This window comes from Nothobranchius furzeri, chromosome 14 (assembly GCF_043380555.1).
Source record: "Nothobranchius furzeri strain GRZ-AD chromosome 14, NfurGRZ-RIMD1, whole genome shotgun sequence".
Taxonomy (NCBI): domain Eukaryota; kingdom Metazoa; phylum Chordata; class Actinopteri; order Cyprinodontiformes; family Nothobranchiidae; genus Nothobranchius; species Nothobranchius furzeri.
Window position 1 is genome coordinate 64,335,547 of NC_091754.1, and position 25,521 is coordinate 64,361,067.

At 43.4% G+C, this 25,521-nt stretch overlaps 1 protein-coding gene across 7 annotated transcripts in view; it reads right to left on the minus strand.

Annotated features, from left to right (window-relative positions):
- nrxn2b (neurexin 2b) overlaps positions 1-25,521 on the minus strand; it is a 970,727-nt gene that overhangs the window by 473,894 nt on the left and 471,312 nt on the right. For all 7 annotated transcript variants that reach the window (XM_070544341.1, XM_070544340.1, XM_070544338.1 and 4 more), the window contains 3 exons: positions 19,665-19,784; positions 18,072-18,453; positions 15,834-16,024 (listed from right to left, as the gene is read on the minus strand). In XM_070544341.1, coding sequence (XP_070400442.1) covers positions 15,834-16,024; positions 18,072-18,453; positions 19,665-19,784 — 693 coding nt within the window. The remainder of the gene's footprint in view (positions 1-15,833; positions 16,025-18,071; positions 18,454-19,664; positions 19,785-25,521) is intronic.

Genomic DNA, 25,521 nt, shown 5'->3' on the forward strand with positions numbered 1-25,521 from the left:
CTATCAGTGTATTCACATATTAATATCAGTATATTAACTAATGACTGTTTAACTGTTTACTTCATCTATTGAATGAAAAAAGCGTTTTAAGTGTCTTAGAAAGGTGAGGTTTGAGGATTCTTTGATAACGCCCAGTACGCGCTCTGACTTCTCATTTGTCAAAATTTATAAACAACCAAGTTATCACTTCCTATATTCCTTCATTCCTGCCTGCCAAAGCTTCCAGCTCATGCTAAATGATCTTCCTGTGGGGGATTAAACCAAATCAACCAATCAATCAATCAAAGCTTTATTTATAAAGCGATGGGTGGAATCATTTGAGCGGCATAAAGAACCATCCTTTTGAATCAACCAGTTGTTATTTGCTCAATCTACAAACAAGTCATCAGTCGTGAAACGGTCCACCTGCAGCCCTGGAGACGATCTCTGACCAGCTGATGGGGATTCAGGGGAATGCGGCCCGTGACCTCCAGAAGTAAAACTTCAGCTCAGCAGGACCACCCAGAGGCCTCCATACACACAGGGTACCGTATCTCTGCACTGGGTTAAGATTAACTTGATCACTTGTTAAACCTCTATAAACATTCAGATTTATTTTATAAACCCAGACATCACACCTTTCTGAGTCACTTAATTAAGCTCTTAAAACCGTAACATAGACAAGGCACGCTTCATCCGTGAGCCACCCGAGACACGATAAGGAAATATCTGACTCATCCTTATCAGACCCACAGTTTCAGGTGTTCTCAAAAGACATCTCTAACAGGAGACAATACTTTACTTTAACTCCCTTTTAATAAAAATATATTATTCTTGCTCAGAAAAAGACAATTTTTTTACTTTACAGGTTAAGAACATTTACATTAATGAAAGTGAGTTAATAATGCCTGACTGCTTCACAGGAATGAATTAATCAAGATAATTATTTATTCAGAAAATAATGCTTCATTTCAGACCTTAAATACACCAAATTATTCTAGTTATTGAATTTAATAATGATTTATTATCAGTATATTCACAAATTAATATTACTACATTGATAAATGACATATTTACTTCACATTAGGTGGAATAAGCCACTTCTAAGTGTTTGAGGAAGGAGTGGTGTCTGAGGTATCTTAGAAAAAGCCCATTTTACACTTGGCAGGTTCTGATTCGTCTAAATCTATAAACAACAGGTGATAAAAGGAATAAACGACCATCCTTTCAAGTTCAAACTTTATTTGCAAAACTGCAAATCTCCATTGGAGAAATAACTCATCAGACATGAAACGTCTCGCCAACAAACCCAGGGTTAATCTCAACGGCCAGTAATGTGAACTGAAAGGAACCAACGGCCTAGGTAGGTCATCTAGAACCTAGATGTCATCTCTGCTTTGCAGCCGGGCCGACACAACTTCCTCGCAGCTGCACCTACCGACAAGTCCCATCACAAGGGTAATCATAATCTCTCACCTGGCATCAGGATGGGGTTTATTCTTAACTGATACCAACCCAGAAATCACAATTTTCTAAGACACTTAATTAGTTATTTTTTTCATATTATCTAAGCTCATATTTCATCACTGATCAATCAGTGTCTCAGATTACATCACCTTAACTCGTCATTTATAATCATTTGTTCTGCATCGTCCTAGTAGTAGAAATATTGTAATAAATAGATTTTTATAAACTTGATTTTTTTGCTTCGGTGCCAAATTATTATTATAATCCATATTTTTATGGAATACATTTTGTTGAATACCTTTAGATTTTATTGAAAATGAACTCACAAAACATGCAAGGCCATGTTTTGTGAGTTCATTCATCGCCTCAGCTGATGTCACTTTCAGTCAGCATTGATAATAATTTGTCTTGCATCATCATTAGTACTAGAAACATAGTAAAACATTTATTTTTAAAGTACAGTTTACCTCTGAGTGAAATCATTATGGTGTTGTTTACCTGCCATTTCCTAAAGTACCTATTTTCATCGTGACATTTTATTAAAAACAACCACTTACAAAACGTTCCAGTGGATATTTCCTTTTGAATAGTGCTTCGGTGTAAATGTGGTGATGATTTCTTTTACTTCTTGTACATAGCTTCCAAAATGGCTTCCAAAATATTTGCATCCCTCTGAACTGAAGAAACAAACAGCAGGTCAGCGTAGATCCAAGCCTAAAGTGTTACTGTCACCTTAAAATATCTCCTAAACGTCATGGTGGCTTGTCTCTGTTACGAACCCTGCTGTAGTCGGTAATGTTGTGTGTTCATGCAACTAAATATTAGTAAATGGACTGCCCTTTTGTTCTCATTGATGGAAATAAATTTTAAATCTGTGCCCTCCCTGGGCTGCCACCTTACCGTGGTGGAGGAGTTTCAGTGTCCCAATGATCCGAGGAGCCAAGCTGTCTGAGGCTCTATGCCTCTGGTAGGGTCACCCATGGCAAACAGGTCCAAGGTGAGGGATCAGATAAAGAGCAGCCCAGAGACCCCTTATGATGAATTATATAAATGGACACAGTGTTCCCTCGCCCGCCGGCGAGCACCTGGTGGCTGGGCTTTCACCTATGGAGCCCGGCCGGCCACAGCCCGAAGAGGAAATGTGGGTCCCCTTTCCCATAGGCTCACCACTTGTGGGAGGGGCCAAAGGCGTTAGGTGCAATGTGTGATGGGTGGTAGCCAAAGGCGGGGACCTTGGCGTCTGATCCTCAGCTACAGGAGCTGGCTCTTGGCATGTGGAATTTCACTCTCTGGTAAAGTCTATTTCGGGGTTCTGGAGAGGAGGGCCTGGCGGATTGTTGAACCTCGGATTGAGGAGGAGCAATGTGGTTTTCATCCTGGCCGTGGAACACTGGACCAGCTCTATACCCTTAGAAGGGTCCTGGAGGGTGCGTGGGAATTTGCCCAACCAATGTAATGTTTAGTGGATTTGGAGAAGGCGTTTGACCGTGTCCCTCGGGGGGGTACATAGGTGGGTATGGGGTACCAGACCCTCTGATATGGGCTGTTGGGTCCCCGTATGACCGGTGTCAGAGCTTGGTCTGCATTGCCGGCAGTAAGACAAACTATTTTTGGTGAGAGTTAGACACCACCAAGGCTGCCCTTTGTCACCGATTCTGTTCATAACTTTTATGGACAGGATTTCTAGGTGCAGCCGAGGTGTGGAGGGGATCTATTTTGGTGGCCTAAGGATTGAGTCTCTGCTTTTTGCGGATGATGTGGTCCTGTTGGCTTTATCAGAACGTGATCTCCGGCTCTAACTGGAGCGGTTTGCAGCTGTGTGTGATGCAACTGGTATGAGAATCAGCTCCTGTAAATTTGAGACCATTGAGTCAGAAAAGGGTAGAATGTCTTCTCCAGGTCAGGGACGAGGTCCTGCCCTAAGTTTAGGTATCTCGGGGTCTTATTCATGAGTGAGGGAAACAAGGAGCGTGAGATCGATAGGCGGATTGGTGCTGCGTCTGCAGTGATGTGGGCGTTGTTCCAATTGGTCGTGGTGAAGAGAGAGCTGAGCCAGAAGGCAAAGCGCCTGATTTACCGGTCGATCTACGTTCCTACCCTCACCTATGGTCATGAGCTTTGGGTAGTGACCGAAATAATGAAGTCGTGGATACAAGCGGCCAAAATGGGTTTTCTCTGCTGGGCTCTCCCTTAGAGATAGGGTAAGAATCTTTGTCTTTCATGAGGGGCTCGGAATAGACCCACTGCTCCTCCACATCGAGAGGAGCCAGTTGAGGTTGCTCGTACATCTTGTAAAGATGCCTCCTGGACCCCTCCCTGGTGAGGTTCTCCGGGCGCATCCAACTGGGAGAAGACCTAAAGGAAGACCCAGGACATGCTGGAGAGACTATTTTTCAGGGCTGGTCAGGGAACGCCTAAGGATTCCCCTGGGGAGCTGGTCTAAGTGGCTGGGGAGAGGGGAAGTCTGGGCCTCCCGGCTTAGGCTACTGCCCCCGGAACCCGACCCCGGATAAGCGGCCGAAAATGGATGGATGAACTGATCTTTGCCCTCTTTGTTTGTCTTTACAGCTCACGTTCATTTCTCTCCCTCTGAGGGCCAGACCCAATCAGCCGATAAAACCACGTTTTGTGGTGATTCACCTAAGCCTGGCCTGGAAAGTGTCACATTATTATGCGCAGAACACACCAGACGCGGAAGCACCGCGAAGAGCCGTGGAATGATGAGTGCCCTTGTTAACCTACGCTCTCGGTCACATCGGCCACGAAACGTCACAAAGGCTTGTGCCGTGCAGCGATCGTTTCGGCGTGAGCTCTGTTGTTTCGTGAGCCGTGTCAATTCTGGCAGGAAGTCCAAACAAAGCGGAAGAGGCAGGCCGAAAAATTTAACAAAATAAAAGAAAATTTTCCAAATAAATCACTGCGATTGGGGGGGGGGGGGATGAAAAGCGCTTGTTAAAATTGCTCTCCTAATGTGAACAGAGGAGGAGCAGACGGTGCACGAATTTCGTGAGCGATCCACTTCGCGGCGCTTCGCAGCTGCAGTGTTCCGGGTGTCATTATCTCTGGTATATCTTTAATACACATGCTGATCATAAAATTATAATATCATGACAAAGTTGATTTATTTCAGTAATTTTGTTCAAAAAGTGAAGCTTGTTTTTACGTTTTTCCTCCATATCAACACAAGTGACTGAGTTACGACCACGCTTTGTTGCCTGGATGATTCGCTGTTGCCGTCATCATGATGAACTGATGAGTTGTTGATAGAAAAATAATCCTCATTTTCTGACATCTAAAACATGTTTTGCAAAAACACAACATGCTGATTAATCCAGTTTTGGTTTTTCATTAAAACAAACAGTTCTGTCATATCTGAGCCTTCTTTATACAACTGGAATCCTACCACAACTTCCTCTGTAGGATGTAAATCTTCACATGAAAGGAACATTTTCCTAAATGAATATTTCTAAAGTGGCATACAGACATAAAATATGCCAATGTTAGGTCTTCATCACTGACCAAAACCATCAGCTGTTACACAAGTTCCTGATGCAGCTGTGGCAGGAGATGTGCCAGAGCTCACCCGTGAACGTGCCTGAAAGAGTGACACAGAGAGGCATCATTACACACTTTCATGCTTCTTTTCTTCCTCGGTGAGATGTCGCTCTGAATTCAGAGTCCTTTCACTTCACCGTTGCTGCGCTCGCTCGCTCGCTCTGCCCTGCTGTTATCTCATGCTTTACTTGGCCACCAACTTTCATCTTCTGCTGTATTTGTTTTCATTTCCCTGCCATCTCATTCTGGTCCCTCGCTTTTGTCTACACCCATCTAACTGTGGGTTAACATTTAACATAATGCCTGATCTTCTTCATAGGTTCAAGTCTGATCAAGCATCATGTCGTGTCTAATGTGTTCAGGACTTTTTTACACAGCACTGCTGCCAGGTTCTTGACAAACACGCACCGACGTAGCCGTTTTACCCCTGTCCTGGTACAACTTCACTGGCTCCCTGTCATTTTCCGAGTACAGATTAAGTTATTGACTTTTGTATTTAAAGTACTCAACGACCTGGCTGGCACCTCCCTATCTCTCTGACCTGCTCACTCCCCATGTACCCACGTGCACGTGGAGGTCGGCTGACCTCCTGCTGCTTCGCACGCCCCGGATGCGATACAAATGACGGGGTGAACGAGCATTTGTGCATGCTGCCCCAAAGCCGTGGAACTCTACCCATTACAGTCCGGCAGGCTCCATCATTAGCGGTTTTTAAATCTCGTTTAAAGACCCACTTCTACAATGTGGCTTTTAGACAGTGACTCGTTTTAGTGCTTTATTGTGTTCTTAGTCTTTCTCATGTTTAATCTGCTTTTGATCGGTATTTTTATCTTCTGTTTTAGTTGATTAGACTGGTTGTGTTTTGGTCCAGCCTGTGCAGCGCTTTGGGCAGCCCCCATGCTGCGTTTGAAATGTTCTATAAAAATGAACTATGGTACGGTAACACAAATAATCATCTATAATAAAAACAGCTCTGACATTTGGTCTGTGCAGGGTCTGGACACGATCATTAGGTGTGTACTAAGAGCACAGTGGGCGTCCCATTGCATTTCATATTGGAGTCCTGGGTGGAGGGTGGTGGCAGCCCATTAATACTGTGGGCTAGCAAACACCAAACCAGGCACACCATATATGTGGGTCCACTCAGGACCCAGTGGTAAAACGCCCTGCAAATGTTTAAATCTAGGTTTGGGGAAGGAGATTTTGTTCCTTGCTTTTATTAATGATGCCACTGCTACTGATGGATTCTCCAACGTTTGGCCAGCCCATGAGGTCCCACATGTGTGTGATAATTCGTCTAAGTATCTTTAGTTCCAGAGGGCAGCACTGCAGTCTCAGTAAGTCCCTACTTTGTATGTAAATGACAGCCAGTGTCAAATGTTTGACTTGTACAAAGTCATCATCTTCTCCTGTTTTATTCTACCTTTAATGAAAAAGCTGATATTTACTTATGTAAAACAAGGGTGAGCAGGTAGGGCGACAGAATGACCAGAGCTATTTGTTATGTGTTAGGGTTAGACCCTAGGGTTCCATATGCTATAATAACTTGTTGTTTAAGACAGGTGGGTGAGCGTAGCGCTGCTGCAGCACACACTACCAAACACGACTTAGAGGAGCACAGACAGGAGGAAGGACAAGGATGGAGTTTGAAACAAACTAGAATAGTTTAGCATCAAACAGGTTTCAGATGCAATGTACTGAGTGGGTTTATGTGGCACTCAAGAAAAAAGTAAAATGATGACAAGTGAATCCGTGCTAGAGGGAAATAAATTCCACTGACATGTTGTAATTCACCAGATGAACACCTGTTTGTTGGGTCTTTTTGTTTAACATGCAGTTAATGTAAGATGCAGCTTCACACAAAGCCTCACTTCCTCAGCCCAGCCCTCCCCTAACCCTAACCCAGTACGCAGTTTGAACTAGCACGTTAAAGCAAACTGCAGACCTGCTTGTATCTCTCCTGAATGAATGCAGATGAGAGTCACCATCACCAGAAAGAGCCTTGGAACTAAATGTCACCGTGTCATTTTCTTTATGGTGCTCATATGCCTGATTAGTTTCACTGATCACTGCAATGTCTGGAAGGACAGACAAAATATGGCAAACCAGCCCAATAACAAACAGCAGCCTTTCAAAAAGCCACATTTTATCAAAGAAGGAAGCTCACACCACCTCTCCACTGAGTTATACGTTACTGAGCATGGCCCCTGCCCTCAGAGCATCACCATGAACCACTGTGGTGATTAAAAATAGCACTTTGTTTTTACGAAGGGTCTTTTTGGTGTTTCCCGTCACCAGCACCAGTTGGTCATTAGAGCAACGGCAGATTAAGCGTCCGCTCTGGTTTGAGCTGCTTTCTGGGATAGATTTTCAGACATCTTAGATTGCAAATTGTCACATTTTTCACAAGATTCTCCTTGTTTCAATACTGACACGCCGTTTTTAGGTCATCTTTTTATTTTAGCCCTTTATAAAATGCTTTAAAAATGATTTGAACACAAATGTCCTTCTGATTTTGTTTTTGTGTCTTCTGACACTTTCAGATCAGCGAATAACGTTCTGTATCAGAATAAAGTAAACTAATGGAAACAGGGTAAAAGCTTCAGATTTCACATAATAATCATGTGCATTAGGGGTGAACTAGTAACCGTGTAAAAAAGTGATCGCCCCTTTTAAAGAACTTAACCCTCTCAGGCTCAAAATAAGCTTTGATAAAAGGACGAACAACTAAGTCCATCAGCAGTACTTGTGAGTTAAAAATGCTCATTAATACGTATGTGGAGTAACCAGGTAGGTTTTAACGTTGCTAATCTGCAACGCCCGCCTCCAGAGGGTTAAAGGACGAGATTAACAACAGAACCCAGAACAACATCTAAAGACCTCTCCTAGTTATGGGAAAAGGTTGTTCACTGAAAAGTAACACTCATCAAAACATTTTGGCCCCTTGTCCGACATCATTATTTAACCATAAAGGGCTTGGGCTGAAGCTCTCTTCAGTTTTCCTGGCAACTTTAATTCAATTCAGTTTCACCTCAGTGTGTAAAGCGCCAGATCACGGCAAGAGTCGTTTCAAGACACTTCACATAATAAACAGTCCGATACAGGTCAGTTCATCAAGCCAGTCAGTAAACAGTTTTCTATATAAGGAACCCAGCAAATTCCCTACAGCAATCCTCATACTAAGCAAGCATGCATGCAGCACACACACACACACACACACACACACACACACACACACACACACACACACACACACACACACACACACACGCCAGGTAGTGTTGCTATCATTGATACGTTATGATTTCTTAGTAAGTATTGTAGTTAGGTGATATGAAGTCGGTGCACTCGTCATGCACAACAACGTCAGACTCAGTTGTAGGATGGAACAACTGCCCCCCCCAGCCAGTCACCGACAGCTGGTGATGTTTAGAGTGGGTCAGCCTGCTGAACCACAGTGAACTAACTAAAAAGTTGGGGGAAACCCTGTTGTTGGAAAAGGCCGTCCAAACAAACCGCACCCATCCGAGTGGTGCTCAGTGGTGCTGTTGGGAAAGAGCAGCTTGCTCATCTCTACATTGGAAAATTGTGTTCCCTGTTCCGACAACAATTTTTCCGAGGGTGGTTTGGATAGATTGTTTTTGACCTAAATAAAAAGATCATTTGAAATCTGCATTTGTATTTACTCAAGTTGTTGTCGTCTAATGTTCATATTAGTTTGATGACCTGAAATGTTAAGGTAAGCAAACAACACGAAATCTGTTTGGGGCACACACCTCTGCAGCTCTGGTTTGTAATGGTACCAAAAGCCAAACTGGCTTTTTTAGTTCTTGGTATAGATTCTGGCTTTATGTTAACGATGTCTCATCAACACACAACGGAAAGCGATTCAGAAAAGCCTGCAGATGTAAAAGTGAGATAAGTGCTAAGATAGATAGCATAAGCATGGACATTAGCATGAATAACTTGCTGCCCGGGGAAAGTGAATGAATGAGTCATTTTCACTGTCATCAAAATGTTTCTCAAAGGCACATTTGTGAGATGTAGAGAATGTGCTCAGCAGCTGAGTTTGGGCCAAGAGGTTGCAGTAATGTCCAATTTACCCGAGAGGATGTGGGTGTAATCATCCTGTTTACCAGATAGATCGCTCAAACTGCTGAAGCCTTGAAGAAGATAATCGATTCCAAGAAGCTCTTGCTCATTTTTACCTTTCCTGTAGAGACCGTGCAGGGAATATGCTGGTTTAGCTTGATCCACTGACCTATTTCATCACTGACCTTTCACTTTAATGTTGTTACATGAAGTTCCCCTTTTCGGCCACAAGGTGGCCTCAGTGGCTTCTGCCTCGCCTGTCTCCTGGTGCTCAGCTGTGGGTAATTGGGCAATCACTTGGCAGCTGTTAAAAGCTGCTCTCCTGCCCTCTAGTTTTGAGAAGGTACAGGGAAGTTTGGGCACGAAGGTGTTCAGGCTTCTCTCTTCTCCTCATGTGCTTGTGTGTGTGTGTGTTAGCTTAGAGATACGTCGGTGACTTAGTGATTTAGACTCTTGATAGGATTTCGGGTACTTTGACTTTGGACTGGCCTTCAACTCCCCTTTTGGATTTAAGCGACACAGCACTTTGTTATTATTTACCCACACACTAATTTTATTACTCCCCTCCTCATCTCTCCTAGAGAGCCGGGGACGTAGTAAATGTGTTGGTTCATCTTGTTTGTTTGAGCGGTGCAAATGACCAAGTTTGTAGTTTGTAAATGATTACTAAACAAATGATTGCCAAAACCCTAGCCAACTCCTCTCAACAGGACTGGCTTTTAGCAAAACCACTTATCCAGTAAAACATCCTAATCTGCATTTGAGCCCACATTTGTAACAGAGTGGTTAGTGTACGACTCAAGAGATGCAGGGATAGAACGAGGGTGTTCACGCTCTGAGGGTCCAGAGCCAACCATGCCTTCACTGTTCCTGATGGCTTCTTGGAGAGGAATGGCTTTTTCACTGCTTTACTTGACACCTCCCTCCAAAAAAATGTGTCCTCACTGTGCTCTGATACAGACACCTGCCTGTTGTCATCCCTTAGCAACTTCTGGACTGGTGGTGCCCCAATTCCACAGCTGCTTCAACCTTAGCAGCTGCTTCTGGGCCTGCTGCTGTTTCTCGGGGCTCTGGAGCCTTTTTCACAAATGCAGTGAGTCTGGAGTTCATGCTCATTTTCATGAGAGACTTCAGAAAATATCTGCAGTCCATCAGATGGTATTAGAGAACTTTCAGGAGTTTATGCTGCCTCAGTTCTTCTGGTGACAGCTAGCTAAGTTTGTGACGGTTCATTTGCATCCATCTCAGAACCTTTGAACATGGTTCTGTCTTTTTAATTGGATCTACAATATAATTCTATGGTAGTTACTTACTTTCAAGACCTTTTACTGCTCAATCCTGCCATGCTTTTTGTTTTATGTGTGTATCAACACATCTTGCATTTAGACCACTCGGTACTCTCTGCAGGGACTGTGTGCCGTCGCTTCGCCGTGCTTTAGCTGACAACGAGGGATGCCTTGAAGATTTTTTTCTCATCTGTCCAAAGAAAAAGAGAAAGAAGACGGAGACAGCACAAACCCTTTTCTTCCCTATTTTCTCTGCACAATTACACGGATAAAGCTTGGAGAATTGGGGGTTTTCTTTCTTGGAAATGCTGGCTGAAATGATGTTAGAAGAGAGCAAAGAGATTGCGAAAAATGGCTTATTGTTGCCGTTTCTTTTGTTTGATTTGCAAAGCCGTGTGTTTGGCTGTGCATCACTTTCAACGGCACACAGCATAAGAGTGTATGTTTTTGTGTGCAAATGTAAGAAGGGACAGCCATTGAGAGACCCCTCTACCTGCAGCTTAGACCAGGTGTTTGCAGAGCTTGGAAGCACAGGACATTGTGTCACTGTAGAAACACAAAGGAGTGTTTGAACGTCCAGTTAGACGAGAGAATTGAAAAGAAAGACATCCGTTTTCCCCCTAAGATCCTATCAAGTGAGATCCTCCCAGTTTATGTAAAGATGCCTTGGCATGTCCTTCAGGCAGGAGGTACTCAGAAAAAAAGACCCCGAAAACGTCAAGGTTTTACAAGCTGGCACCAACAGTTGATGGACCCAAAGAACTGTTTTTCAGATCAACAACCATCACAACGGTTATGAGCTATCCTCCAAATGTTTTCCCTTTTACTCCCATTTAAGGTAAGACGATCCGTCTTAGAGTGAATATGGAGTCAAAGTAGCTGAAAGAGGCTTCTGCTGCCATCAGAGGCCCAGTTCTCCACTAACTCATCAACACTACTCGTTTTTAAATGTTAAGTAAATTCAGGAAGTAAAGTTTATTTATCACTTATCACAGAACCAGAAATCCCAAAGATCCCTTCATCACAACCAGCTGGTGGTTTCAGGTCCCAGCTGTGTGTAACTAATGCTTAACTAATGCTGATCATAGCTCAACGGCCTTCCCAGTAACAACTGTTTAAAAGCCGTGACATCAGGGCAGCACTTGCACCGGGTCCAGCTGCTGGGAACTGCTACCTGCTCTGAGAGCTCGTGGTTTATACTCATGGTCTGTAGTAGAAACACTTATCAGACTGAGCATTTCTATGTGAATGACAGAGATGGTTAACGAGCCCCCCCCCCCACAATCTTTAAGGTATCCCAAACACACAACGAGTCGATTCCCAGAAATGCATTCTGCGTTGATCATGCCTTCAGGAATTTCCATCATTTTCATGTGTGAGTGAAATAAATATGCAGTAGAATGTGCGTGATGTTGAATATGCAAACAGAGCTCTAGCTGCTGCACGAGGGAGCTCGTCTGTGATTGGTGGAGTTTTCTAACAAAAACGCAGCAACAGCATTTATTCCGATGACAGAAAAACAAATTATGTTTACAATTTGTCAACTGTAATGTTAGCCGAGGGGCATGTATCTTTTTTAGCTTGACAAGCATGTCTCCTTGATTAGACAGCAAAGAAAACGGCATAAATGAGAATAAAAGTAGAGTTTGAAAAGGGAATGGAAATAAAGTTTGAACACCTGGACGGTGAGAGCAAATATCTGAAAGACTCAGAACAATGCATCTGTCATTGCAGCTGGCCTTGCTAGGAACACATCAGTTCCCCTTTAGACAACAGGACTCAGACGGCTGTCCTTCCAACAGATTTAACAGATTTTCCTGATTTTTCATTCTATACCTGAAGTGTACCGTTTCCATAGTAATAATCACGCTGTTTTACACCAATGCTTATACTGACGCCAGCTAAAATGTGGATCTTTCAAATGCTGTAAGAGTTGCAGAACTCTGCCATGACAAAACGATGGGTGTGAATTTAAAACACACAAATAAAGGAAGAGGATTACTACGGGTGTGTGGCCACTGCCAGGTCAGAACCGGCATAAACAGACCACTGTAGGCGTTAACTATGCAAACACAGCTCTATCTGGACCTAAACAACATGGACACCTTCTACAGCAGCTGCACAGCAAGTGCACTAAAAATTACCTGCTGACACCAAGCATGGCGTCACATGTGCACTTTCTTTTATACGGTTTTCTTATGACAACTGTTGTTTGAATCTAAAATGCAAAATGAATCAATCAAAGCCGTGACCTCGGGTGAAAAAGGGGTCCATAGTAACAGTCTTTTACATTTTGGTCAGCTCGGCCTGGCCCAGGTGGGGGCCACTCCCCCCCCCCCCCCCCCCCCCCTCCCGAACAGTCAGGTTGTTTTTACACAGCCTTCTCAGAAACTTGGTCATGGAGGTGAGTAGAAGCAGGCATGAGCAGTGATGCTTTTGGAGACTCAGACATGAAGCACACAGCTTCCTACTCTTCTGAACGAGCAGCAGTGTTGCTGTGGGCTCCAAGAGTGCTCACAGCAGACAGTCAGTCCTCGTGCTGCTGTCAGAGAAGATGTTTACTCTCCTGCACCCACATTCCTAATCATTGCACATGTGGGAAGCCGCCGCCGGCTGATTCTACCCACGCACATCAAAGGTTCCCACCAAGCATCAGAGTGACGTAACCTCAGCCAGCCAACCAGTCCATAGGTGGGTGTGTTGAGTCAGCAGAAAATGGACGGCAGGAAAGCAGGCCCAAAACGTGGTCAGTTCTGCATGAGCATCACATAGAGACACACATAAACCCCACCTGACCCAGTCTGAGCTGACCTAGCGTGAAAGGCCTGTCAGTAGAGCACTCATGTTGGCCACCGGGTGAGTGTAGCTTAGCCTTATTTATCTTATGTGGCTCTGCTAATATTTAAACATGTATGTTAAAGGCACTGAGCTGCTGGTTAATCTGAAAGCCAACAGCATGTTGCTGCCGCTGCCCAGCCTCCTGGATGCACTGGAAAACTACACGTTGTTGCTGCTGGTGATGTTTACATGGAGATCACTAAGGATGGCAGCTTGGAGATGTGTTAGCACTGTAAAATGTTCCAGATTAGCACTGTTTTAAGGTAGCAGCAAGAGGCTTTGGTCTCTATGACTATGTTGTCATTAGTTCTTATGACACGCGTTTTCATTACACACACTGGTAAATAATAACACATCAGTCACTTCAGTCAGGATTTTTCCACAGACACTAACTCTGGTTAGCAACCACATGCTAAACTCCCTATGCTATCAATTCTGTGCACTAGTCAAGTTTCACAAGTTTCCCCCTAAAAGACTTGATAAGGTATTTAAATGTTTTAATTGCCAGTTATGAAAGCAAACTGTGTCCTTTAACTTTTCCTCCATACCCACTGCCACATTTATGCTCTCATTTCTCATGTTTTATGCATGCACCATGTCCAAGGCTGAAAATGTTTAATCTGGTTGATAAATTATGCCTTCTGTAGAAGCCCCGGCTTGAATTTGATCGTTCGACGCCTTTGTGGGCTACAGAGGGCCCATATGCAACTCCATAACTTCTAAATATGTCTGCACATCACCCTCTAGGACACGTTACCCCTCTGGAGGCAGGCGTTGCAGATCTGCAACGTTAAAACCTACCTGCCTGCTTACTCCACACACGTAGCAATGAGCATTTTTTACTCAGAAGTTCCCCTGAAGGACATAGTTGTTCGTCCTTTTATCAAAGCTTATGTTGAGCCTGAGGGGGTTCATCTCAGCAGCACAGCTGACAGACTGATGCTTAAAGAAGACATCATTCGTATATTTTAAAGCAGGCGTGGGGAACCCTGGTCCTCGAGGGCCGGTGTCCTGCATTTCTCTGCTCCAACCCTTCTGATTCAGTGGTTGATTCACCTGTTCTGCAGCTTCTCAGGCTCTGCAGAAGCCTGTTAATCACCTGCTGATTGGAATCAGGTGGGATGATGCAGGGTTGAAACTAAAATATGCTGGATAGCGGCCTTTGATGGACCAGGGTTCCCCACCCCTGTTTTAAAGTATTTATGACCATTTCATGTCCTGTCTGCTGTTGGAAGCGTTGTGAATGAACATAGTTTAGAGAAACACAGATCCTTTCTGACTTTTGAACCGCTGCTGATTCACTTCAATTCAAGTTTATTTATAAAGCACCAAATCACGACCAGAGTCGTCTCAAGGACCTTCACACAGTACACACTCCAACACAGGTCAGCTCATTGAGCCAATCAGTAACAAGCTTCCTATATAAGGAACCCAGCAGGTCGCGTCGAGTCACTGACTAGTGTCAGAGTCTTTACAGCAATCCTCATACTAAGCAAGCATGCAGCGACTGTGGAGAGGAAAACTCCACTAATGCCTCACCCACTAAGATGATGCATAAGTGAGGCACAATTACCAAACTCATTTAAAAAGGTGTTGTCTTTGTTTCGGTGCACAATTACAGGTCACTGATGCATCTGGTCACAATCAGACATAATGGAGGATGTGTGCCCGCCAACCACGTCGTGGGTGTTTTACTCTTTTATACTCGGTCTAAACTAAATGTGGAGAAGCTGCTGCTGAAACAGCTCAAACACTGAGGCCGTTTAGCTCCATTTTCCCCTCTGTTTAGCTAGTAAATGTGGAGCCAGGGGGAAAACATGATGTGCATGGTGACTTTATGGAAATCTGTTAGGTCTGTCAGCTGAATTTTGGTGCTAGTTAAAGGTGTGAGCCTTGCTCTGCGGTTTGAGCATTTGGCGAGTAGTGCTTGTTGTGTCCTAAGGACATCTCCAAGGGGAGATGCCAGCATGTGTGTCTGGTCTCGAACCAGGACACGCCTAGCCAAGCCTCGCTTCTGAAATCGCCCATGCAGTTCTTCTTTGATAACAAACTAAACGTATCTTGTTGTAAAGGATTAAGACACGAACTCAAAGAGCTAGTTCATGTGTCTAAAGAGGTTTGAAGCAACATTTGGTATTGGACTAGACTTTCATCAAAGGTCATCTCAGTTTCTCCAAACTAAGGTTTACCGAGCTTGTTAGAAGTAAATAGTACAGAAGTCACAACCTTTTCAGCGGCTGCTCTATTTTTAATCCTAAAAGCATCGCTATCTAGACGTTCTTTAGAGGAACTGCAGAATAACAAAGTGTGAAGGTTGGAGTGACAAACTATGATTGTTTTGGGATTTTTTCCCCGTGAAGCAGACAAATGAAACCACCTTAGCAGAGTGGGTCTGCGTGCACCAGAACAAGTGAAGATTGGTCACCTACACATTGAAATGAGACTTTGTCTGGAAGCCAGCAGCATTCGCAAAGCAGAACTAATTTAGATGTGGGCAGGAGTTCATTCATGGCTTCTCTCCAACACTTGAGGGGTGGAACAAGGACGGCACACAGTTGTTTCATTTAAGCGGTCCCACTCCCCGGTACAGTGCAGCGTAGGATGAAATGCCGTTACCTTTCAGGTCCAGGTTGCGGGCTCCGTTGGAGTGCTGTGTTACGGTGCGTGAGTCGATCTTGAGCGTATGTACGTTGTTGGCATCCCGGGACACCACCACGTTGTGCCATTGGTTGTCATTGAGTGGTTTGTCTGAGTTTCCCTTCATGAGTGACGGGCCGTTACCCAGATCGAAGACATAGTGGACATACCTGTAAGGACAGACATGAATGGCAGAGTGGTCCACTTGGCTGCTTAAATAGCGGGTATGGCTGAGCTTCCCTGCTAGGGCTGCTATCCCAGCGAGCCGATAGCAGGTGAAGACAAACAAACAGCAATCTGCAGGATGAATCCAACAATCACACCGCAACAGGACAGTAATATTCATAATAACTGAGTTATGACATATTTATTTACTGAGGTTATTTGCATGCACCCACTGCCTTTCATTATGTGTGTTATCATCCCTTCCCTCCACTGGTCTGTGAAGAAGTCCACAAAGTGCATGACATAAAAACATTGTTAAAATATCAGCATGTCTGCGTGACACCAAACACATCCTGTAATGTAGTTTTTAGGATAAATCTGTTTACCGGAGAAGAATGCGACACACTTCTGTTCCTCAAACGAATGCCACCGTCTTACTTTTGGGGTTAATGCTGTTGCTTCTGCTTTACTCAAGCGATGCCCCCGCCTTTGTCCTGACTGCGATGCTTACTGCCTTTGTGTGGCAGAACCAGCGCAGGCTTTGTGTTGGGACAATGTTGAATGGTGCAACGAAAGACGGGAGATAAACAAGGAAAAGCGCCTCTTTGATACTCTGATTAGGAAGAGCTTTTAGGATAGTACAGTTCATGAATCTGGCTGAGTTATCATGGTGTGTTTTAGCTTGCTAATGCAGCCTGTGATTAAAATGATGCGTTCCATTCAGCAGCTGGTCTGTTAACAGTATTGTCTCATGTCTGGGGGCTGCATGTCTTTTCTGCTCTTTGTTCATCAACACTTTAAAGAAATATCAACAGTTTTTGCAGGTTACAGCTGCTTTTTACATACTAATGAGAACTATTATACACTAAACTCAGTTAAAGCCTGACTCTCCTCAGCAGTAAATGAGTCACTGAGCAGGAAAACCAATCTAACCAAGTTGATGTTGTCACAAGAACATGTTTAACTGTGTAGGGGTCCTTCTATGAGCTAGACCTTCCTGTGGTCCACGTCCTGGACCAAACATTTGATTTGAGTCCATTTTAAGGTTCCTTGAACAACAAATTATGTTATTGCTGTTGCTGTTTAGCAGTAGAAGAAACATTCAAGACAGTTGCTAATCTAATCCAAACCATGACCGATTCTCAGATTTCTTAGAGGAACAGCAGAAAAAGCACAAGCTACATCTACACGTACACTTGCAGCTGCAATAGCAGATTTAACACATTTCTAACGCCATTCATATACTGTGGAGATAAATAAATAAAGTGGTTCTCTTGCATCTGTCTATAAACCTCCGTCAGTAACAGCTCAGACCGAATGCAACTTTTGGACCATGTGGTTGTCGGTGTCATCGAACCGCCGCATGCCCCCGGGTCCTCCAGTTGTTGCACATTCGGATATTTTGCAACCACTGGTGTTCACGGCTCAGTGACATCAGAGAACCACTAGCGCTTCAACTTTAGGGCAAACTACCAGAGTCCCAAAAAGAAAACCATCATTTGAAGTCACAGACAAGGGGAGGGCTGGATGTTCTGTGACCGTGTTTGCGTCAAAAAGCTAGCCCGTTACGTAGATGCGTGGTTCTGCCATTGTTGGTTTTGAGTGAGAAAAACACGACTGGGCAAAACGGACAGTAGAGTTGGATAAAAGCCAAGTAGCATGCAAGCTGAAATGCCACAACCCCACTGCCCAGCAGGGTTGGGTTCCAGTATAAGCTCCTCTGTAGACTAGAGTACGTATAAGCATGGATCCATGTGTTGGAGAGCTGAAGCTAGGTATGTAAGAGCAGCAGACCCACTACAGAACGACATGACATGAAAGCAACTTCAAACGTCCAACTGGTAGAAGTGCTTTGATGCATTCTCCTGAAAAGCCTCAACATCACAACGAGCCGGTAAAGTTTATTCAAGTTGAGCCTAAAATCTAAAAATCACTTGATATACTTGTTTTGTTGCATTTTTTCTTTTATGAACTAATTATTTTTTATGTCTAGACAATAAAAGTGTCTCAGCAGATGTGTGTTTGAACACATTAAGCTGAATAGAAACTCACCCCTTCACAAGCTCCACAACTATGAAGTCGCTGCCGTCTCCAGAGTTGAAGAGCATCAGGCCGTCAGGCGTGGTGGTTTTGAACTGGAAGAAGAGGTGCATGGAGGCGTACGCCTGCAACGTAGCTAACGCCAAGTAGCTGCCTTTTGTCCGAAAGGTCACCGGGTCTGCGATGATGTGGCGCATGCCAAAGCGGGCGTTTAGTTCGCAATAGGAAATGTCTCCGTTTTTGCACTGATCGAGATACGGCAACCCGTTAAAGGTCAGGCCCTGCAGGTGACCGATGAAGTTGGACGGCACCACGGGTATGAAGCGGCGCTCCGTCATGATGCCCGTCTCAACGTTGTGGAACTCGAGACGCGTGTGGGCCCCGGTCATCTGGCCTGGAAACGGAAGGTGACACAAAACAAGGAAACGCATTCGTTTAATGCTGTTCATTCATTTCATTGCTTCTCTGTTCAAACTTATGGAGACTTCCTGAAACAGAATATAAAATTACATTTAAAAATAAAAGTACTCAGCATTCAAGTACATGCCAATCTCTGAGGGGAGTGCATGTGTAATACAGCATAATCCTGAATCATCAAAGGTTTATAGCATTTAACTCTGAAGGCTAATTCCCTTTGACAACATGTCGTTGCATGTCATTCATCAGATTTTAGATATCCTGAAGAGATCATGCTTGTTGTTACAACACCGCGTGTCTAGGTTCAGGCAGATTTTATCGGCCTGCTATGACGCTAATGACACAATCATGATGCAGAAAATCACCGATGCTTCTGCACTTTGCTGATTCTGCTGTGTTTAAACGGACGGGCTCTTATTAGATTCGGTTTAAAATGCCCTTGCTGATGGAGTCCGGCCAGCCCAGGAAGGACCCCCTGGGGGTTTCTCTCCACATGAACCAGTCGGGACTTCACAGGGTCGTTCCTTGCTTCTGGCCCACTCATTTCCCTTCACCTAGCTCACCTCTTCTGTTCTCAGCTCTTCTGTGTTTGTGGCCCTGCCACTGTTTTGCCTAGGGCCACAATATTGTGACTCCACCTCATCTCTTGACCTTTCATCCTTCTGCTATTGACAGAAGCTTTTCTATGCTCACAGCTGCTAAATGGTAGGAAGGAATGCACATGACAACACTCCGGGCTCACTCACACAGCCGTGTTCTGAGGTTCACATCCACACGCGGGCACAAACGTCAATATTTGGTACATTACAACATTGATTTAAGCCTTTTTGTCGAGGGTGGATTGATTTAGAAAATGAAAAACCAAGAATGATGAGCGTTTTGTTGTGACCATAAACACGTGTGGAAGGCTTGTGGTTCTACACTGTGGTGCTAGTGACCATTACTCTAGATGCACTTGAATGTATGGAGATGATGTGATTGTTATCACTACTGGCCTCCTAAAGGCGAGTTCACGCTGAGTCCCTGTATGATGATTATTATTATTATTATTATTCACTGATGTGTAACAGAGCTGATGAATTCAACGTTTGCAGTGTTGTGACATTTAACAAAGCTCACTGGTGGCATGATAATTCCTCCTAACTATCAGTTAGACAACACTGTGGAGCGTTCTGAAACACAACTGACCTTCGACTGTGACGTTGTCCACAGACAGCTGCAGGCTCTTGCCCCGTCGCACCACCTTCACCGTGTGCCACTCATTGTCATTCAGCTTCTGGCCAGCGAACAGCGTCTCTGGTCCTTTACCTGTGGTAGGAAAAGCTCGAATCACAACCAGTCGGTGGTCATCGTGTGTGCTTGCTCCCACACACTCACACACCCTCCACCACAACACACAGTTTACTCACAGAGGATGGCACAGAGAAAACCTGAATGTTTGTGAAACACATTCGTACAATTCCCTGCAGTACTTGGGATAAAAGGAATCCAAGACCCAACCTGACGTCTGTAAAATAAAATGTTTTCCTAAGTCTGAAGTGAACAACGACATAACCCAGAGCAGAAAAGGAGCCAGTGACGTGTTGAGATGAGGAGCTACAAGCGTTTTAAAGTCTTAGTTCACCAAACAGAGAAGTCTCCTAAAGCGTGCCGTGAGTGGAGGAGCTGATAGGTGAAGCCGGATGTTTTAACTGCTCATCCATCAGACCACTCTGCTGCCGTTTTCCTTCTGTAATCCCAGACCCTCTCCTCCTGCTCTTCGTACGTGTCGACATCACTGAAGAAGACAGATCCATGTGGCGGCAGGTGGTGGTGCAGAGATGCTTATTAGAGGAATGTTTACATTAGCACCGAGCAGGTTATTTATAACCACAGAGCACTGTTGCATCAGCGTTAGAACACACTGCTGGCATCGGGAGAGTGACAACGCCAGAATCTCTGGGTTTTAATTACAACAGCAGACATGAATCCTTCCTCCAGTGCAGAGCCACGAGCTGATATAATCCCAGGCAAAGACATTTACTCTGACTGGTAAATGTTCTGCTGGACTTTATGATTTTACCCGTATACGTCATGTAGAGGGGCAGGCACTACTGTTACCGAACTGGAAGCTGCAAAACATGAACATCATGTACGTATAAAGTAGTGTGTTATATGTGTAAATACATACGCGTGTACTGGCAGTAGAATATCTGAGGACACCACTCACCGTCCCCAGGCCTCCTTCTGTACTAGCCACTGTAGAACGGAGTGGCAGCCCTGTGAGGCCAGTAAATAAAGACACAACGTCATCAGACACTGGCACCTTAGTACTGATGATTTGTCTTCATGGGTGCAATGTTTGTAACCACAATCCAATTCCATGCTCACTTTTCTGGCTGGTTAGCTAGCCAGAGCTGGAGAGTATTACACCAGAGTGAGTGGGTGATAGATGACAGCCCTGCCTGGTGGAAGCACACACAGCCCACTGGAGGATTGTTTTCCTGTTTACTCCTTTTACATTTTATGTTGTTTTTTGTTTTTTTCATGGGTGTTTGTCTTCAGTGACATGAAACTGGATGTGAAGACTTTTGATCATGCCTTGTGTGAAGATATAGGAAAATGCTACCAAACTGCTGCAAAGGGAGCTAAAGGGGATGGAAAGTTGCCAGCTGAGGGGTTAAAGGTGTCGAGAATAGAAAGAGACTAAAAATAGAAATGGGAAAAGTCTGCAAACTAAAGGAGAAATAAAAAGGTGCAGCACACCTAGCTGGGTCCTGAGCAGCTGAGTGGAGCACAAAGGAAAGGTAATGGTTACTCTTTAAAACGGGGTTCATGTATTATTTATTGTATTTTTCTGCAGCAGGCCAAAGCCAGGGAAAAGCAGCCCTGCCCACACAGACTGAGCCGACTGGTCACTAGTCATGAGAAGATACGAGAGGACTGTCCTGTTCAGTGGTGATGCACCTGTGTGCAGGTGCAGGCAGATGTTCGGGACTTTAAATGACCACCAAGTGTGGAATGGTCTTATGAAATCAGTCATTTAACAATAAGGGTTGGAAACACAAATTTAAATTTATTGTGGCTTTTCTATGTTCCGTCGTCTGAGCTAATCAAAGCAGGCATGGCGAACCCTGGTCCTCGAGGGCCAGTATCCTGCATGTCTTTACTCCAAACACTACTGAGTCAGTGGTTGATTCACCTGTTCTGCAGCTCATCAGGCTCTGCAAAGCCTGTGAATCACCTGTTAATGGAAATCAGGTGTGTTGAAGCAGGGTTGAAACTAAAACGTTCTGGATAGCGGCCCTCGATGGACCAGGGTTCCCCACCCCTGAATTAAAGGGACCCTTTACAGGGTTAATGAAAGTCCACCCAGCCCCTAGCGCCCCCTGTGGCCAGAATAGTCCACTTGCAACTTCAGAGTAGCGGGCTTCTCTTTTGGACTTGGAAGAAATGGAGCAGACATACCTGGCGTTGCTGTCTGCTTCCAGCACATTTCATGATTTAGATCATGAACAAATCTGACTTGTTCAGTTTAGTGATGAATCACTCCTGTAGACACTGATGAAGGCTGAGAGACATCTCTGCTGTTAGATTAGGGTGTTAAAAAGATGAACGCACAGCGAGGAGGTAGATTTTGCTTTCAGTTCAACAAACGGACACCAGGGGGTGCTAAAAGCAAGCCAAAGCTGCCTAGTTCCTGTTCAGGAATGTGGGAATTCTAGAAAGGCTTAACTACACAATGCCAGGGCTTATTAGTTTCCTGTTAGAGATCATGACTGACGTCAGCTGGTAGTGTCTTTCTGCCTAAATGAAAATATTATTTTCAACAACACTTATTTGATGAACCAGCACTTAGAAAAATGGGCTAACTGCCGGAGAAATCATAGCGTTTGAATCGAATCACCTTCTGGGTCTACTTTCAAACTACTTCAGATTCCAAAATACTTACTTCAAATAGGTGAGCATTAGTCTAAGTAATAAAGTTAATTAGGTTGACATGCATAGGTCAAACCCTAGCGCAATCCAGCTTTCCAACATGTTGAACTTCAGCAGAAATGAGGAAGTACAGCTGCAACTTGCAAACGAAGACCATCGTACAAAAGTTCATATACAAAGCAAAATGGGCCCAAACCAAGTACTGAGTACGTATGCATTTTATCAGATGTGCAACATTTATCTATTAAATATCCTTGTTTCTTTTTTTCATATAATATTATAAATGTCTGAAAATTGGAATTTGGGGTTTTCATAAGCTGTAAGCTATAATCATCACAATTATAGGAAATAAAGGCTTGAAAGACCTGGCTTTGCATGGAATGAGTCCATCTCATATTTTAGGTTGAATTACTGACACATTATCTTGTTTTGATGGTTGGGCGTTCCAGCAGGACAAACACTGGTTTATAATTGAATGAATCTGGTCCATGGAGCCTGGCCAGACTTGTTTTGTGACGACAGCATTGTGATAGCTTCACAAACTATGTAACGTGGTTCCTTCAATGAAGAATTAGTGGACTGTCAACTTTTGGACCTATGTGGAGGAGAGAACATCCGCGCTCACTTCCTGTTTGTGAATCCAGCTCTCAGACGTAAAACTCGTTAACGTTTTTGTGTTGTTTAATAATTCCAATGTGGGAAACGAATGGTTCAAAAATAACAAACCTAAAGCCCCCAATTAATATTGTTTAATGAACTGGTAATGGAGCCCCTGATAGGTGATGTCAACTTTGGACCTCAGCTGTGATGAATCTGGTCCAAAAGGTTGTGTACGCTACTCTGGGGTTAGGAGGGGGGCTACTTTAAGAATTTCAAATATTTGTTAAAGGGCCTAAAGTCAAGAGAATCAAATCAGTGGCTGCCTTGAAACCATATCGACGGCGGACCTGGTGGTGTTTTGCTTTCTGCAAAGTGAAGCGAAGCTTTAAATGGGAGGTAACAGAGCAAAGCAGAAAGCTGAAGATGTGCTAGGGTCAAACGAAACACTAAAGGCTTTAACACAGCCGCCGATGGGAGGAATTACTCACTGCTAAAAATAACACAGGGACATGGAGCTCTTTCACTGAAGAGTCGGCAATTATTAAAATGCAATTAATTTTCATCCTGCCACTTGTGCCCTCTCCTTTTGTACGAGGCATCAGCAGGGCAAAGAGCTGGAGTCAGCTTAGCAGCAACTTCCTATCTCCTAATCTCTCCTTTAGCTTTGTTATAATCCCTTCCATCCTCTTTTCCTTACATGCTTTATGGACAACAGCTGAAGACATGCCAACATGTCTCGACTGCTGTAGAAATAGTTAAAAACGTCGATTATTTTTGATCGACTGTCAGCACACCATAAGTGAGCGGTGTGATCTTTGCTGGCGCTTGCATAATTACAAGCAGCCATCCATCATTGGTCGCTGTGCCCCCTTTGTAAACAGCTTGATTAATGCAACTGGATCAATACAACACAAGCTGTCAACCAATGGCGACAGGTTGTTGCCATCAGTCCGCTCAGGCTGTGAGACTGCTGCAGCGCTCAGTCCTGCAGCACAGTTGTTCAATTATTATTTTTTAAAGCCAAATCAAAACAACTTGAGAGTGAGACGCTGATCATCCGTCTGCTGTGGGCTAATGATAGAAGCATTTCAAACATGACATTCAAGAAATGAAAAGTGTTGTTGGCTCTCACTCGGAGGAAATTCAGACCTTTTTCAGACCCTGATGATTGTGTGTAAACTCTCAGAACTCCAAAGGTGGAAGGAGACCAGAAAAGGATCCATCCTAGCGAATGGCATTTCTAATCAATTTGACATTCATTAGTCCTCTTACTCTGCATGAAGACTTGCTCTGCCATAAAGAACAAGCCAGAACATGGATGGTCTTTGAAGGCTCTCCCTATTATAACTCCACAGCTCTTCTGAGCATGCGTGTCTTTTGTAGAGATATTGTGTTGTTGTGCTTCTGGGAGGAGGAAGGTGTCTTGAAACAAGGATGGACCACTAGGCTAGTGCTGAGGTTAAGACCCATCACTCCATCAGTGCCATGCGGTGCATTTAGTAGCTATTAGCAGCTCCCCGATGAAAAACACAGTCAAGTATCAGAGTTTAAAGACGGACATTTGTCTTTATAAAGATACAAATTGGACTTGGTCATACTCTATGGTTGATGTCTGAATCTCGGGGGTCACTATTTTTACCTGTCAGGGCTTTGAAAGGTACATTAATATCCACTAGTAGTATTACTCTATATGACAAAATACCATCAGTGCATGATGAAGGAAGCAAACGTTTTCCCAACATTTCCAAAGAAAGCACCCAAAGGTTTGTACACTCAGGTGACCTTAAAACAAAATCACTATAGACAGAATCAGATACCAGACAAATGGCCAGTTGGCTGAGTGGTAGTGTGACTTTCACTTGCATATCCCTAAATGAAGAAGACATATATACATACTGCATATACATATATACATATATAAATACATATATACATATGTATATATACATATGTATATATGTATTTATATATGTATATATACATATATAAATACATATATACATATGTATATATACATATGTATATATACATATATATATATATATATATATATATATATATATATATATATATATATATATATATATATATATATATAATTATATATATATACATATACATACATATATGTAAGTCGCTTTGGACAAAAGCGTCTGCTAAATACATAAACATAACATACACATATATATGTATATATATATGTGTATATATATGTATATATATATATATATATATATATATATATATATATATATATATATATATATATATATATATATATATATATATATATATATATATATATATATATATATATATATATATATATATGTATATATATATATACACTCAGATGACCTTAAAACAAAATCACTATAGACAGAATCAGATACCAGACAAATGGCCAGTTGGCTGAGTGGTAGTGTCACTTTCACTTGCATATCCCTAAATGAAGAAGACATATATACATACTGTATATACATATACATATATAAATACATATATATACATATGTATATATACATAT